This window comes from Salvelinus namaycush, chromosome 1 (assembly GCF_016432855.1).
Source record: "Salvelinus namaycush isolate Seneca chromosome 1, SaNama_1.0, whole genome shotgun sequence".
Taxonomy (NCBI): domain Eukaryota; kingdom Metazoa; phylum Chordata; class Actinopteri; order Salmoniformes; family Salmonidae; genus Salvelinus; species Salvelinus namaycush.
In genome coordinates, this window is record NC_052307.1 from 69886133 (window position 1) to 69903347 (window position 17215).

The window sequence follows — 17215 nt, forward strand, 5'->3', positions numbered from 1 at the left end:
GCCAGTTGTTCATGTTGGAATCTCTGCATTTTAATAAAAAATGTCTTCCAGGGAGAATTATGTGGACTTCATTTGTTATTTAGATTTTTCTAGGGACATGTGAATAAATCCTTTGATGCACCAGTCCTTTGAATTTTTTTTTCTTGTATTTCATGCCAGCTTTCTGTGATTATGTATTAAAACCCTAATGTGTGCTTTTATCCCTCAAGTATTATAAATATTTTCCTAAAGCCTGGGGGATCTGCTCAGAATAAGCTGTCTTAGAACTATGTCACAACAGTACACAGGGAGACCAGCGGAATCATGGAGAGTCAATGTTAGCTATTGTGGACAGAAAGAATGTCCTCCTACGTGGTTAGATAGACAGAGTATCGCAGGGCCAGGAGTGTTTTGTTCTATAACTAGAGCTCACAATTTCTCCTGACCAGGTTAGGTGCAGGTGTTCAGGAAAAACTCTTAGCACTAGAATAACAACCAATGAAACCCTAATAAAGATGGATAGAACCAGACACATTGCAGACGTTACAGGTAGTTAATGAATATAGTTCATATATGCCCAGGCCAGTGCCCAAGCTTTACTCACCCACACGCAGCCTAAAACTGTTGAAGGAGTGTCTGTTGATGCCATCCAGCTTGCCAATGAGGGCAATGGCAAACTCTACCATGTTCCCTATCTGTGCCTGCTGCCTATCTCGATCCTGAAACACAGTTCATCATAAAGTCCACACACAGGACACTACTACTTACAGTTAAAGTCAGAAGTTTACATACACTTAGGTTGGAGTCATTAAACTCATTTTTCAACCACTCCACAAATTTCTTGTTAACAAACTATAGTTTTGGCAAGTTGGTTAGGACAACTACTTTGTGCATGACAAGTAATTTTCCTAACAATTGTTTACGGACAGATTATTTCACTTATAATTCACTGTATCACAATTCCAGTTAGAAGTTAACATACACTAAGTTGACTGTGCCTTTAAACAGCTTGGAAAATTCCAGAAAATGATGTCATGGCTTCTGATAGGCTAAGTGACATAATTTGAGTCAATTGGAGGTGTACCTGTGGATGTATTTCAAGGCCATACCTTCAAACTCTGTGCCTCTTTGCTTGACATCATGGGAAAATCAAAAGAAATCAGCCAAGACCTCAGAAAAAAAATTGTAAACCTCCAGAAGTCTGGTTCATGCTTGGGAGCAATTTCCAAACGCCTGAAAGTACCACGTTCATCTGTACAAACAATAGTACGCAGGTATAAACACCATGGGACCACGCAGCCGTCATACCGCTCGGGAAGGAGATGCGTTCTGTCTCCTAGAGATGAACGTACTTTGGTGCGAAAAGTGCAAATCAATCCCAGAACAGCAAAGGACCTAGTGAAGATGCTGGAGGAAACAGGTACAAAAGTATCTATATCCACATAACCTGAAAGGCCGCTCAGCAAGGAAGAAGCCACTGCTCCAAAACCGCCATAAAAAAGCCAGACTACGGTTTGCAACTGTACATGGAGACAAAGATCGTACTTTTTGGAAAAATATCCTCTGGTCTGATGAAACAAAAATAGAACTGTTTGGCCATAATGACCCTCTTTATGATTGGAGGAAAAAAGGGGAGGCTTGCAAGCAGAAGAACACCATCCCAACCGTGAAGCACGGGGGTGGCAGCATCATGTTGTGGGGGTGCTTTGCTGCAGGAGGGACTGGTGCACTTCACAAAATAGATAACATCATGAGGGAGGAAAATTATGTGGATATATTGAAGCAACATCTCAAGACATCAGTCAGGAAGTTAAAGCTTGGTCACAAATGGGTCTTCCAAATGGACAATGACCCCAAGCATACTTCCAAAGTTGTGGCAAAATGGCTTAAGGACAACAAAGTCAAGGTATTGGAGTGGCCATCACAAAGCCCTGACCTTAATCCTATAGAAATTTGTGGGCAGAACTGAAAAAGCGTGTGCGAGCAAAGAGGCCTACCAACCTGACTCAGTTACACCAGCTCTGTCTGGAGGAATAGGCCAAAATTCACTCAACTTATTGTGGGAAGCTTGTGGAAGGCTACCCACAACATTTGACCCAAGTTAAACAATTTAAAGGCAATGCTACCAAATACTAATTGAGTGTATGTAAACTTCTGACCCACTGGGAATGTGATGAAAGAAATAAAAGCTGAAATAAATCATTCTCTCTACTATTATTCTGACATTTCACATTCTTAAAATAAAGTGGTGATCTTAACTGACCTAAGACAGGGAATTTGTACTAAGATTAAATGTCAGGAATTGTGAAAAACTGAGTTTAAATGTATTTGGCTACGGTGTATGTAAACTTCCGACTTCAACTGTACCTACACAACTTTATCTATACTGCGTCGTTAACCAGGTTTTATGGTAAAGTTCTATAGTATAGAAAATCAAAAGGTATGCACAGTTGCATGCTGTGTAACCCCCCTCCCATTCCACATGACCTGGGTCAAATAGTTAGTAGCTACCTGGTTATTCTCCTGTCCTGGGGTGCCACTCAGCCCTGCGGCTGCCATATAAGTGCTTCCGATGGTCTTGATCTTCTCAACTCCACTGAATTTGGGCTTGGACAGCAGCTGTGTGTGGGTAAACAAGTGGATGTGTGAGCCAGGGTTGGCTGTGTACTTATTTCTATTACTGGGACATGTGCAATTTTTGTTTGTTGATGGCTGCCAGCGGTTCTCTGACCTCATCAAAGTCTGCTATGATCTCGTTGAGGAGCCTCAGACACTCCAGACCTTCCTTGTTGATGTCACACTCCGTGTAGAACTCTTTGAAGTCCGGTACCGAGGCGAACATCACACACACACAGTCATATGACTTGTAGTACAGATCCTGAGGAGGAAGGAGGTGTACAACTTAAGAGGCAATGCCATGTAGTAACACTAAGCAGAAGAACATAGACATACACTTCACAACAGAGATATAGGGAAGTTTCAGGTTCACACAAGAAATATTAGGAGACAGAGCACAGAGCCACATCTTTAAGAGAAAGACAATTCGGAATGATGAGAGGGACAGACTCACAACAGTTCCTCCAGTGCTAGACGTTCCAAACTGTTTTCACTGTGTTGACGTCTGGCAAGGAAATGGCCAGTGATTAGGCTGTACAAGAGGGGCCAATGTTAAACGGGGCCTCTAAAACCCATTCTCTGGGAGAGAGGGAGGCCATCGAAGTCCCATGCTTCTGCTCCTAGATGTCAAATCTCTGAGGAAAACTTCAAAGCATATTTATACTCGTTTTTTTCCCTCATGCTTTTTGTTGTGTTGTTTGTTTGATTTGACAATGTGTCATCAATTGGGATTACTATTGTCAGGTATATGCAGTGTTCAAGCTAAGCTGATGAACACTCATCTTTAACTGAAGCAGCTTCAGTAGACTACTTCTCAGGCTGTAACCTACATGTCAAACACAAATAGCTGTTCTGTTGTGTATGTGCTTCCAGAAAACATGTCAAGAGTAAATAGTTCAACCAGATTTATACAAAGGCTGAATTATTTTCTCCGTCACTGACTTAAAGACCTTAGTCAAAGTGTGTCAGAGTGTGGTGATTTAGAGGTAACACGCTGGTCATAACACTGTGACTGGGCTGTGGAGTGCCGGAGTGAGGGAGACATCATAGTGGAGGGGATGTCCATGGCCTTCAGCGGTTAAAGTAGGCCAAGCTCTGAATTTCTGAAAGTTTGTCATATCTTATGAAGTAAGACAAAAATATATTACAAAGTATTGTCAAACCTGTTCAGAATAAATATTGTTAATTTCTTTTAACTTTAGTTACACTGTTTTGATTAAGTGACTCTGCTTATCAGTGGTTTGTCTAGTGTGTTTATGTCTGTATCATGTGGACTATTTGAGAGTGGCTGAGAGTAGGGGCAGCAGGAGTTGAGGATGTTGAATGTATACTATTTGAGAGTGACTGTGTAGGGGCAGCAGGAGTTGAGGATGTTGAATGTGGACTATTTGAGAGTGGCTGAGAGTAGGGGCAGCAGGAGTTGAGGATGTTGAATGTGGACTATTTGAGAGTGACTGTGTAGGGGCAGCAGGAGTTGAGGATGTTGAATGTGGACTATTTGAGAGTGGCTGAGTAGGGGCAGCAGGAGTTGAGGATGTTGAATGTGGACTATTTGAGAGTGGCTGAGTAGGGGCAGCAGGAGTTGAGGATGTTGAATGTGGACTATTTGAGAGTGACTGTGTAGGGGCAGCAGGAGTTGAGGATGTTGAATGTGGACTATTTGAGAGTGGCTGAGTAGGGGCAGCAGGAGTTGAGGATGTTGAATGTGGACTATTTGAGAGTGACTGTGTAGGGGCAGCAGGAGTTGAGGATGTTGAATGTGGACTATTTGAGAGTGACTGTGTAGGGGTAGTAGGAGTTGAGGATGTTGAATGTGGACTATTTGAGAGTGGCTGAGAGTAGGGGCAGCAGAAGTTGAGGACGTTGATGTGGACTATTTGAGAGTGACTGTGAGTAGGGGCAGCAGGAGTTGAGGATGTTGATGTGGACTATTTGAGAGTGACTGTGAGTAGGGGCAGCAGGAGTTGAGGATGTTGATGTGGACTATTTGAGAGTGACTGTGAGTAGGGGCAGCAGGAGTTGAGGATGTTGATGTGGACTATTTGAGAGTGACTGTGAGTAGGGGCAGCAGGAGTTGAGGAAGTTGATGTGGACTATTTGAGAGTGACTGTGAGTAGGGGTAGTAGGAGTTGAGGACGTTGATGTGGACTATTTGAGAGTGACTGTGAGTAGGGGTAGTAGGAGTTGAGGACGTTGATGTGGACTATTTGAGAGTGACTGTGAGTAGGGGTAGTAGGAGTTGAGGATGTTGCTGTAAGAATGCAGTGGCTCTGTCTCTACCATGCTGACACAAAGATGACATCACAAATCACAATTCCGATGAAGGGGCTGATTCATGGAGCTGTGGGTTGGTAGGTGGGGTGAGACAGGCACTGATATACGGTACAATGATCCATAGAAGTGGGACCGTCCTTACCCTGGGGTTTCCATCCCTTAACCACTAACCACACTACTGGAAATCGTAATAAACCATTTACAAGTAAATCCAATCAATTCCACTACTAAGTGTTTCCCACTAAGCTTTAGTGAGTGCAGGCCAGTGGAGATGGGACCCCAGTGCAGATAGGAGGAGGAGGGGAGGATGAGTTGGACTCAGTCGACTACCAGTCATCCATCCTGGACTCCTACCTTGTACTTCTCAGTAAGTAAAGTGTTTGTGAGGAATCCCACCTCGTTCTTTTTATTCTCCCCAACAAACAGCGCAGCCACATGGGCCGGCAGCACGTTCTCCAGGAGCAGGCGGTTCAGGTTCTCCCTGGTCTCGATCTCATCCTGCTCCGTACGGTTCTTGTTCTTCAGAAGGAAGTCCTGGCGGAAGCATGACTCATTCTACGGGACAGAAGTGATGTGGTAATTTAGTAGTAAAAGGAAAGAGGTAGTGGAAGAGGGGGGTAGAGGAAGAGAGGGGTAGTGGAAGAGGGGGGTAGGAGAAGAGAGGGGTAGAGGAAGAGAGGGGACAAGACAATGAGAGGAGAACAGAGGCCAACAAAGTAGAGGAACATGTCCTGACCTGTTGTGAGATGATGAGCATGGTGACCAGGAACAAGGTGATGTAAATGCAGCTCATCACCTCAGGGTGTTTGACCAGCCCCAACGCTCTCAGGATGGTCCCAGAGTCCTCAGTTCTGGAACACAGAGCTCAGGGGTTAGAGGTAATCTAAAGTAAAGCTCTGTATAAACCAGGTAGGATATAGTACCAGGTGTTTGATGCACAGTACAGAACAGTGTTGGGTTCAATTCAGTAAGTGGATTGAAATTCAATTAATGAATTGAAACAACCTTCATAGAAAACAAATCAGAAATGACTTAATAATATATAAATGTTCCTGAATCACTTCTTGAATTGAAAACTGAATCTACCCCAGGCCTGGTACACAACACATGCTATAGTACCTGTTTTCATTGAGTTGGTTGTAAAGCATTTGTCCATAGCAGCTGAAGAGACCAGCCTTGGCACTGAGGATGATGATGTAGTAGGCTGTGGAGGCCAGGATGAGGAAGACCACTTTGAGCTCAAAGCTCACCCTCAGGAACACTCCACAAGCTATGAGAGCCAGGATACAGCTGAACACAGAGTACTGAGAGAGAGATGGAGAGAGAGAGAGAGATAATGGAGTGAGGAGACCATGAAAACCATCAATGGAAAGTGCCAGTTCTTCATTTCAATGTTTATTATTTGTAATTGATTATATTTATTTGAAATGGCTGAGTATATATTTGCAAACAACAATAAAAACACTGAAATTGAAAGCATCATTTCATAACTGTGTGTTGCAAGCGTGCCGTGCTCTATCAGCTGAGTACAGAAGACCTGTTAGTGAGGGATATTGTAGGCATCACTCACCGGCAGGTAGAACAGGCTGCCTGGATGCTGCTCACTGGAGTTGTCAGATCGAATCAGATCAGGGTTACCATTGATATCACACGGTGACTTCGTCTGGATGAAGCACTAGAGGGAACAAGAAGATTTGATTGACAGTCAACCGCTAAGTGGGTCTGACTGAAAACAAAAAGACTGTGAAGCATGTGTTATTGGCATGTCTGTTGATGACTTGATGTTCTTCTTACAATAAGAAGCTAATGCTCTTGTTGCTATAAAAAGTTTATGTAATTGCATGTACACGTGATGGCATTCTGTTCTATGTTTAATCAGTGAGATGTGAGATAGTGAGTTGTTGTGTTAACTTACCAGGTTGAAGACTGCTAGGATGATGATGACCGCAGTGGTGATAGTGACCAGAGGGAGGCGCACACACGGCCTCTTGACCACTGCCTCGGACACAGCAGGCAGCCACTGGCAGGACGACAACTTCTCCGGAAACAACCGCTGAGGTGTGGGAGGAGCGAGGCATCCAGCCATGGGAGAGGAGGAGTGGATAGGAGGGGAAGAGATGAGTGTGTATATGGGGGGTGAAATGCATGGAAGAGACAATGTGCGACTTACTAACACAGCAGCACTGAATGTTCAGTCTATTTTCAGAAAGACAGGATAATACACTGAGTGTACAAGACATTAGGAACAACTGCTCTTTCCATGAAATAGACTGACCAAGTGAAAGCTATGATCCCTTATTGATGTCTTCTGTTAAATCCACTTTAAATTAGTGTAGATGAAGGGGAGGAGACCAGTTTAAGAAGGATTTTTAAGCCTTGAGACAATTGAGACATGGATTGTGTATGTGTCATTCCGAGGGTGAATGGTCAAGACAAAATATTTAAGTGCCTTTGAATGGGGTATGATAGTAGGAAGGTGTTCCTAATGTTTTGTACACTCGGTGTATCTCTGACTAGTGAATGTAATAACTACAATGCCTGTCTGTCTGCACCATGGCATTGAGATGGTATGCACCAGCTGTCAATGGCCACATAACATCAACGTACAGCTTCACAGGAAAAGACCCAGGGATAGATGGAAGAGCTTATGCATCCTAGCCAGAAAGCGTGTTTCCACTGTCACAGTAAGAAATACACACAGTACACACACACAGTACCCCACCCCCACACACAGTCAACTAAGCCTTGCCCTGTCCAGAAATAGGGCTTAAGCCTAAAACTCCCACTGACCTGCAGGTGACCTGCGAAACAGATGCCCAGGGTCAACAGGAGGACACAGGCCAGCACTCCAAACGACATTCCCAACATTTTGGAACTGAGGGATGAAGAAGGGAAAAGATCCAACACTGAATCCCAAAAGTTCAAATACTGGTTGTCATGCCATTATTGTTTCCATGGTTTAAGAGGAACAACTATTATTACTACTGTACCAGTCAATATCGGTTGAGAAATATGTTTCTTATAGCCACAAGGGAAAATCACTCACTCTTTTGTCACAAACATCTGAACCACAAAGATGCAGAAGAAGATGAAGGTGGCACAGCCGATGTAGTGCTTGAACATGGGCAGATCAATGGCTCGGTACTGGGGAGGAAAGAAGAAGTCATGTTTGAACCTCTCACAAATACTAAGAACACAGTTTTTACAGTATGTATAGTGCATTCGGAAAGTATTCAGACCCCTTGACTTTTCCCACTTTTTGTTACGTTACAGCCTTATTCTAAAATTGATTTAAAAAAAATATTTCCTTATCAATCGGCACACAATACCCCATAATGACAAAGCAAAAACAGTTTTTTAGAAATGTTTGCAAGTTTATTAAAAACAAAATAAAAATATGGCATTTACATCAGTATTCAGACCCTTTACTCAGTACTTTGTTGAAGCACCTTTGGCAGCGATTACAGCCTTGAGTATTCTTGGGTATGACGCTAAAAGCTTGGCACACCTGTATTGTGGGAGTTTCTCCCATTCTTCTCTGCAGATCCTCTCAAGCACTGTCAGGTTGGATGGGGAGCGTCTCTGCACAGCTATTTTCAGGTCTCTCCAGAGATGTTTTATCGGGTTCAAGTCCATGCTCTGGCTGGGCCACTCAAGGACATTCAGAGACTTGTCCCGAAGCCACTCCTACATTGTTTTGGCTGTGTAATTAGGGTTGTTCAGTCTCACAGTCCCTGCAGCTGAAAAACATCCATACAACATGATGCTGCCACCACCATGCTTCACCGTAGGGATGGTGCCAGGTTTCCTCCAGGCGTGACGCTTGGCATTCAGGTCAAAGAGTTCAATCTTGGTTTCATCAGACCAGAGAATCTTGTTTCTCATGGTCTGTGAGTCCTTTAGGCAAACTCCAAGCGAGCTGTCATGTGCCTTTTATAGAGGAGTGGCTTCCGTCTAGCCACTCTACCATAAAGGCCTATTTGGTAGAGTGCTGCAGAGATGGTTGTCCTTGTGGAAGGTTCTCCCATCTCCACAGAGGAACTCTGGAGCTCTGTCAGAGGGACCAAGGCCCTTCTCCCCCGATTGCTCAGTTTGGCCGGGTGGCCAGCTCTAGGAAGAGTCTTGGTAGCTACGAACTTCTTCCATTTAAGAATGATAGAGGCCACTGTGTTCTTGGGGACCCTCAATGCTGCAGAATTTTTTGATACCCTTCCCCAGATCTGTGCCTCTACACAATCCTGTCTCGGAGCTCCTAGGACAATTCCTTTAACCTCATGGCTTGGTTTTTGCTCTGACATGCACTGTCAACTGTGGGATCAATTAAATTTACCACAGGTGGATTCCAATCATTTGTAGAAACATCTCAAGGATGATCAAATGAAACAGAATGCACCTGAGCTCAATTTTAAGTCTCATAGAAAACGGTCTGAATACTTATGTAAAAAAGGTATCTGTTTTTATTTTTAATACATTTGCAGAAATTTCTAAAAACCTGTTTTTGCTTTGTCATTATGGAGTATTGTTTGTAGATTGATGAGGGGAAAAAATTATTTAATCAATTTTAGAATAAGGCTGTAACGTAACAAAATGTGGAAACAAGGAAAGGGGTCTGAATACTTTTCGAAAGCACTAAGAACAGGTGTGGTCTGTGTAGGCTAATCAGAGATATCAAGAGATTGAGCCAAAGAAATAGATTCCGATATAACATTTAGCATGTTGTAAGGGTTAGGAACTAAAATGTCATGTATGAATGTTTTTCTTTATACTGTATCTTACATAAAGGCTCTTGACATTGCCATTGTGCATGTTGTATATTAGGACAGTAAGGCTCCTTTCCAGTGTATGAAGACCATAGAGTCTGTCAATTGATAGTTACATGTAGTCATTCCAGAGACAACTGATATGTCTTTATATTGTATCTATAAGGTTCTAGAGATTTTCATTGTGGAGATGTACCTACTACAGTGTATACTAGGACAGCAATGCTCCTCTCAATGGTGTCTAGACAGCTCTGAGACAAACACTCACCTGTTTCTCCAGCTCTTTCTTAGGGAACCACACAGCCAGACTGCTAATCTCCTCAGACTTCACCCACTGCCTGGAGGTCACATGGGGAGAGAGTGTGAGGAAGAGTGTGTGAAAGAGTGAATGGGTGTGTTTGAGTGAGTGCAAGCTCTCTATTTTTACAACTCAATATGAGTTGAAAATGAAAATACATTTTCAGATAGCTTTGACTCATCTTTGTCAATATTATTCACAATTGGCTAAATAAGACTTTTCTCAAGGGATATGTTGGTGGCTAGGAAGATTAGATAACATTAGACCCTTAATTCTGAGTTTAGGCTTAAACTTGTGGTCCCACCTAGTGACTATTCTCTGAATGTCTTGACTGTTTAGTGACTATAGAGACTCACTTGCTGCTGAGCTCATCGATGGTGGTGGTCATCTCATTGTGCAGCTCCTCATCAAACTTGCTCTTCTGGGACTTGTTCCTGTAAAACACTCAGACAATAAGGAAGAGGTAGACTAGCAGACACACAGAGGCCGACATTTTACGCAGACAGACCGACACACAGACCGACCGACACGCAGACCGACAAACAGACCGACCGATACGCAGGCAGACCGACCGACACGCAGGCAGACCGACCGACACGCAGGCAGACCGACCGACACGCAGGCAGACCGACCGACCGACACGCAGGCAGACCGACCGACCGACACGCAGGCAGACCGACCGACCGACCGACACGCAGGCAGACCGACCGACCGACACGCAGGCAGACCGACCGACCGACACGCAGGCAGACCGACCGACCGACACGCAGGCAGACCGACCGACCGACACGCAGGCAGACCGACCGACCGACACGCAGGCAGACCGACCGACACGCAGGCAGACCGACCGACACGCAGACCGACCAACACGCTGACCGACTGACCGACACGCAGACAGACCGACTGACCGACACGCAGACATGCAGACCGCCCGACACGCTGACAGACCGACATGCAGACCGCCCGACACGCAGACAGACCGACACGCAGACAGACCGACACGCAGACAGACCGACACTCAGACAGACCGACACGCAGACAGACCGACACGCAGACAGACCGACACGCAGACCGCCCGACACGCAGACCGCCCGACACGCAGACAGACCGACACGCAGACAGACCGACACGCAGACCGCCCGACACGCAGACCGCCCGACACGCAGACCGCCCGACACGCAGACAGACCGACATGCAGACCGCCCGACACGCAGACAGACCGACACGCAGACAGACCGACACTCAGACAGACCGACACTCAGACAGACCGACACTCAGACAGACCGACACTCAGACAGACCGACACTCAGACAGACCGACACTCAGACAGACCGACACTCAGACAGACCGACACTCAGACAGACCGACACTCAGACAGACCGACACTCAGACAGACCGACACTCAGACAGACCGACACTCAGACAGACCGACACTCAGACAGACCGACACTCAGACAGACCGACACTCAGACAGACCGACACTCAGACAGACCGACACTCAGACAGACCGACACTCAGACAGACCGACACTCAGACAGACCGACACTCAGACAGACCGACCGACCGACACTCAGACAGACCGACCGACCGACACTCAGACAGACCGACCGACCGACACTCAGACAGACCGACCGACCGACACTCAGACAGACCGACCGACCGACACTCAGACAGACCGACACTCAGACAGACCGACCGACCGACACTCAGACCGACACACAGACCGACACGCAGACAGACCGACCGACACGCAGACCAACATACCGACCGACACGCAGACCAACATACCGACACACAGACCGACACGCAGACAGACCGACCGACACGCAGACCGACCGACACGCAGACCCACTGACAGACCGACAAGCAGACCGGCCGACAAGCAGACCGAGCGACCGACCGACACGCAGACCGACCGACACGCAGACAGACATACCGACCGACAAGCAGACAGACATACCGACCGACAAGCAGACCGACCGACACACAGACCAACACGCAGACCGACCGACCGACACTCAGACAGACCGACCGACCGGCACTCAGACAGACCGACACGCAGACAGACCGACACGCAGACAGACCAACTGACCGACACGCAGACAGACCGACTAACCGACACGCAGGCAGACCGACAGACAAGCAGACCGACAGCCAGACACACAGACAGACCGACCGACACGTACGTAGACAGACCGACCGACACGCAGACAGACCGACTGACCGACACGCAGACCGACCGACATGTAGACAGACCGACCGACACGCAGACAGACCGACCGACATGCAGACAGACAGATCGACAGACTGACACAGACAGACCGACCGACACATAGACAGACCGACAGACCGACATGCAGACCGCCCGACACGCAGACAGACCGACCGGCCAACACGCAGACCGACCGACACTCAGACAGACCGACACTCAGACAGACCGACCGACCGACACTCAGACCGACACTCAGACCGACACACAGACAGACCGACACGCAGACCAACATACCGACACACAGACCGACACGCAGACAGACTGACCGACACCCAGACAGACTGACCGACACGCAGACAGACTGACCGACATGCAGACAGACCGACCGACACGCAAACCGACCGACACGCAGACCGACCGACAAGCAGACCGAGCGACCGACCGACACGCAGACCGACCGACACACAGACCAACACGCAGACCGACCGACACACAGACCAACACGCAGACCGACCGACCGACACTCAGACAGACCGACACGCAGACAGACCAACTGACCGACACGCAGACAGACCGACTAACCGACACGCAGGCAGACCGACAGACAAGCAGACCGACAGCCAGACACACAGACAGACCGACCGACACGTACGTAGACAGACCGACCGACACGCAGACAGACTGACCGACACGCAGACCAACCGACACGCAGACAGACAGACCGACCGACATGCAGACAGACAGATTGACAGACTGACACAGACAGACCGACCGACACATAGACAGACCGACTGACCGACAAGCAGACCGACCGACACGCAACCCGACCGACAGACACGCCGACCGACAGACACGCAGACTGACCGACACGCAGACCGACCAACACGCAGACCGACCGACCCGACACACAGACTGACCGACAGACACGCAGACAGACTGACCGCCACACAGACAGACAGACCGACCGCCACGCAGACAGACAGACAGACCGACCGCCACGCAGACAGACAGACACGACAGACCGGCTGACACGCAGACAGACCGACCGCCACGCAGACAGACAGACACGACAGACCGGCTGACACGCAGACAGACCGGCTGACACGCAGACAGACAGGCAGACAGACAGGCAGACACAGGCAGACAGACAGACAGACAGACAGACTGACACTCAGACAGACAGACAGACTGACACTCAGACAGACAGACAGACTGACACGCAGACAAACAGATGGATGGATGCTGGTAAACCAGCCAAGATCATGCAGGTTATTCAGTCCCAGTGTGCTGTGCAGGGAGGCAACTGGTTTAGGCCATTCTCAGCATTAGTGGAAACAGAGAGAAGGGGGGTGGGTGTGTGTCATTCATTCTATAATGTGTGTGTGTGCAGGATGTTGTGTGTTAGTTGAACTCTGGTGACTGAACAGGAGTCTCCCAGCAGTACCCCTGCTCTGTGCCCCCTGCCCCACCAGGAAGGAAACACACACACAGACACAGACACACAAAGACAGACACACACACAGACAGACAGGCACACACACACACGGTATTTATAACAGCACATAACTTCAGTAGGAAAACAAAAAGACACTTTAAACACTTAGTAGAGAGTGGTTACTATGCCCTGCTTGCTTTGTAAAGGTGTGGGAATCCCTGTGATGCCCTGTTATACAGAAGAGGGAGGCAGCTCTAGGCAGTATGGGGGGGGGTAGGGAGGAGTGTTAACCCAGAAAGAATGGTTGGAGGTTAATGGTGCTGGTGAAACATCAAGATTCTCCTCCTCCACTCAGAAGGGAGAACTTGCGTTGTGAGCCAGGCTGGCACCACTCACTTATAGGTGCTGAGCGGAGGGGCGGGCGAGGAGAAGGGCTCCTCTACAGACTCATCAAAGCTGTCAGGGACCAACAGTGAGAGATAGACACATTCAACATGGTGACATCGTTGTCGCTGTATGGGACTATTGTGTGTTGTATGTGAGGATTCATGTGTGCTAAAACAACAAATGTCTGTCTCCGTAGAATGGATCAAATATTAATAAAGCTTGTATTGTAACTGAATAAAGAAACTATTTTGTTTTTATTAAACATGACATGAAGAGGGACTGTTCCTGACCAAATGAAAGAACATAGGAAGGGCCACCGACCACATCGGAAGCAACACAGCCGGTTCCTGTTAAGTGTCCATTCACAGTATCGGTGCCCACTAGAACCACAGCTGAGACAAAAGGTGTAACGGGGCAATTTTCTTTTTTCCCTGCCCTGTCTACTGCACTCACATGTGGTTCAGCTTTTGTCATTAATGGGGAAAAAGAGACAACTTCTAAGCCCTTTGCGACCAAACTTGATGACCTTATAAAAAGTAAATGTGTTTGTGTTTTTATATACAATACGTGTAACATTAAGTGGACTTACAAATCGCTTAACATTTACTGTACAGTCACTGATCTGTTGTTTGCATTTGGTAATTCAAAAAAAGAACTGGCTTCCTAAATACACCTCAACAACCATAAACACCCACTGTATCAACAGACTGATGCATAGCAGGAGTACCACTCCAGTAAGGGGAGTCTGACGTCACCACTCTGACATGATGCCAGTTCAGAGCTCTTGTTAACATATAAACAAATGAACTCATCCTCTCTGTGTTCTCAGACTTAGCCTTCCTTACCTCTCAGTGATCTTCGAGTGAGCTGTGCGCAGAGGGATGTCCTAGAATTTTTTTTAAAACAACTGTTGTTATACACATCGTGCGTAAAACAGCAAGAAGTAAAGCAGCATGTAAATATGCCATCAACAGTCGCAACAGTCTTCCACAGGAAATACTGATGCTTGTGGCAATACATTTCAACCTGTTATGCTTGATTTGATGTGTAAAGTGGACTATTTCTGTTAGAGGAAGTATGTCTGGTAATCTTTTCATAAGTTATAATGCAGTGGCCCCCCAGCCGTCACTCACCTTGCAGCGTGATTTTCCATTGACCATGGTGTCTGTGGTGTACCCCTCTCTGCTCTGTAGGTGGGCGAAGGGTTTGACGGCGCCCCAGGACTCCAGGTAACGGGTCATTCTCACTGACGCCCGCATCTTCAGCCCGTCATTCACACGCGGCTTGGGCATGCTGCGGCTGTTCAGAGCCTGGTCCTTAGACTGATGACACACACACATGTTAACGAGGAGTACAGTCTCACATATACAGATAAGGCCCTTGTCAGGGATTCTGGAGGTAATACATTAAATGAGGTAGCTCACCCGAGGATCAATGACAAGGTATGTCTGTATGTTGAGCTCCTTCAGGTAGGCATCTCTTAGCCCACCGTTCCCCTCCTCCACCTCATAGGCCTTGTTCAGGTGCTTCAGGGTGGCCTCAGTGATGTGGACACGCCTAATCAAGACAGAGATGGGGGTTACTATTAGTAAAATGGACCTACTAGGACTAGGTTACCACTAGTAACTTAATAATGAATGACACCATTAGGATTAAAGATTTACCATACATGGTTAACTCAACTACTAACATACCCAGGTAAGCCTCCAGACTCCATATAATTGGCCAGGGTGACGTCATGTGACCAAACGTCAAACTGCCACTTGCGGAGGCCAATCACACCGCAGAGCACGTTGCCGGAGTGCACGCCCACTCTCATGTTGATGTCCACACCTGTGGCCTCGCGCACTCGTCTGAGGGGCGGGATCAGAATATGTCAGATGTGTGTGTGTGTTCATTTTGGTTTCCCTGGGATTCCTTCTTATTGCTTTGACATCAGAGCCAGCTGAACAAATCAACTATTTCCTTGTTGTCATAACATGCGCACACATGCATACTGACGCCACACATACTCACCACATACGCTGTTGCTACGGTCTATTATCTATACTGTTGCCTTGTCACTTTACCCCTCCCTATATGTACAGTGCATAACTACCTCAATTACATCGTACCCCTGCACATCACCTCAGTACGGGTACTTCCTGTATATAGCCATGTTATTACCTCGTACCCCTGCACATCGCCTCAGTACTGGTACTTCCTGTATATAGCCATGTTATTACCTCGTACACCTGCACATCGCCTCAGTACTGGTACTTCCTGTATATAGCCATGTTATTACCTCGTACACCTGCACATCGCCTCAGTACTGGTACTTCCTGTATATAGCCATGTTATTACCTCGTACACCTGCACATCGCCTCAGTACTGGTACTTCCTGTATATAGCCATGTTATTACCTCGTACCCCTGCACATCGCCTCAGTACTGGTACTTCCTGTATATAGCCATGTTATTACCTCGTACACCTGCACATCGCCTCAGTACTGGTACTTCCTGTATATAGCCATGTTATTTTTATTTGTTATTGTTATGGACTGTGTATTTATTCCTTGTGTCACTATTTCTATTTTGTATTTCATTTATCTTTAACTCTGCATTGTTGTAAAAGGACCCTTAAGTAAGCATTTCACTGTTAGTCTACACCTGTTGTTTATGAAGCGTGTAACAAATGAAATGTGATTTGATTGTCCAACAGGGCAGAGAGGAGCCATGATAAAGCCTTCCTTTGACAGACCCTCCAATCCTCCACAACACCTGATTATAGAACTAACTCACTCTCATAACCATCATTGACCCAGACAACTCATATCAACACCTACTACTTAGGCCAGAAAGTCCCCCTTGCGTTATACAATAACACTACCCTCCCTACCTGACTTTAACACATCTGATTTACTATACGCTATTTATCTCACAATCTAATGAGAATACATGTTGCTAAAGTCCTGGAACTAACCAGAAGGATCACATGTTTTAGTAATTGTTTTCCCCCCAGAAGGCCTTGGGGCTCCTCTGAACTCACTTGATGGCCTCACACATGTCCAGACCCATCTTCACACAGTTCTTGGCATGCATGGGCAGGGAGACAGGCAGGCCAGACACACAGTAGTAGCAGTCTCCCAAAATCTTGATTCTCATGCACTCGTTCTCCTGAAGAATAAAATAGAAAAATACCACAGACCATGAAGACCATCCAAGAAGCAGACATGTCAACTGGATTTAGCATTAACACAAACAAGGTATCAGAAG

At 46.8% G+C, this 17215-nt stretch overlaps 1 protein-coding gene across 1 annotated transcript in view; it reads right to left on the reverse strand.

Moving 5' to 3' along the window:
* LOC120048037 (adenylate cyclase type 2-like) overlaps positions 1 to 17215 on the reverse strand; it is a 34053-nt gene that overhangs the window by 935 nt on the left and 15903 nt on the right. Inside the window, exons 7-23 of the mRNA XM_038993719.1 lie at positions 16989 to 17116; positions 15656 to 15814; positions 15386 to 15518; positions 15095 to 15283; positions 14807 to 14847; positions 10284 to 10361; positions 9898 to 9967; positions 7916 to 8013; positions 7660 to 7744; positions 6785 to 6922; positions 6440 to 6544; positions 5989 to 6173; positions 5606 to 5720; positions 5266 to 5424; positions 2711 to 2857; positions 2491 to 2598; positions 584 to 698 (exon numbers count right to left, since the gene is read on the reverse strand). Of these exons, the coding sequence (XP_038849647.1) occupies positions 584 to 698; positions 2491 to 2598; positions 2711 to 2857; positions 5266 to 5424; positions 5606 to 5720; positions 5989 to 6173; positions 6440 to 6544; positions 6785 to 6922; positions 7660 to 7744; positions 7916 to 8013; positions 9898 to 9967; positions 10284 to 10361; positions 14807 to 14847; positions 15095 to 15283; positions 15386 to 15518; positions 15656 to 15814; positions 16989 to 17116 (2053 nt within the window). The remainder of the gene's footprint in view (positions 1 to 583; positions 699 to 2490; positions 2599 to 2710; positions 2858 to 5265; positions 5425 to 5605; positions 5721 to 5988; positions 6174 to 6439; positions 6545 to 6784; positions 6923 to 7659; positions 7745 to 7915; positions 8014 to 9897; positions 9968 to 10283; positions 10362 to 14806; positions 14848 to 15094; positions 15284 to 15385; positions 15519 to 15655; positions 15815 to 16988; positions 17117 to 17215) is intronic.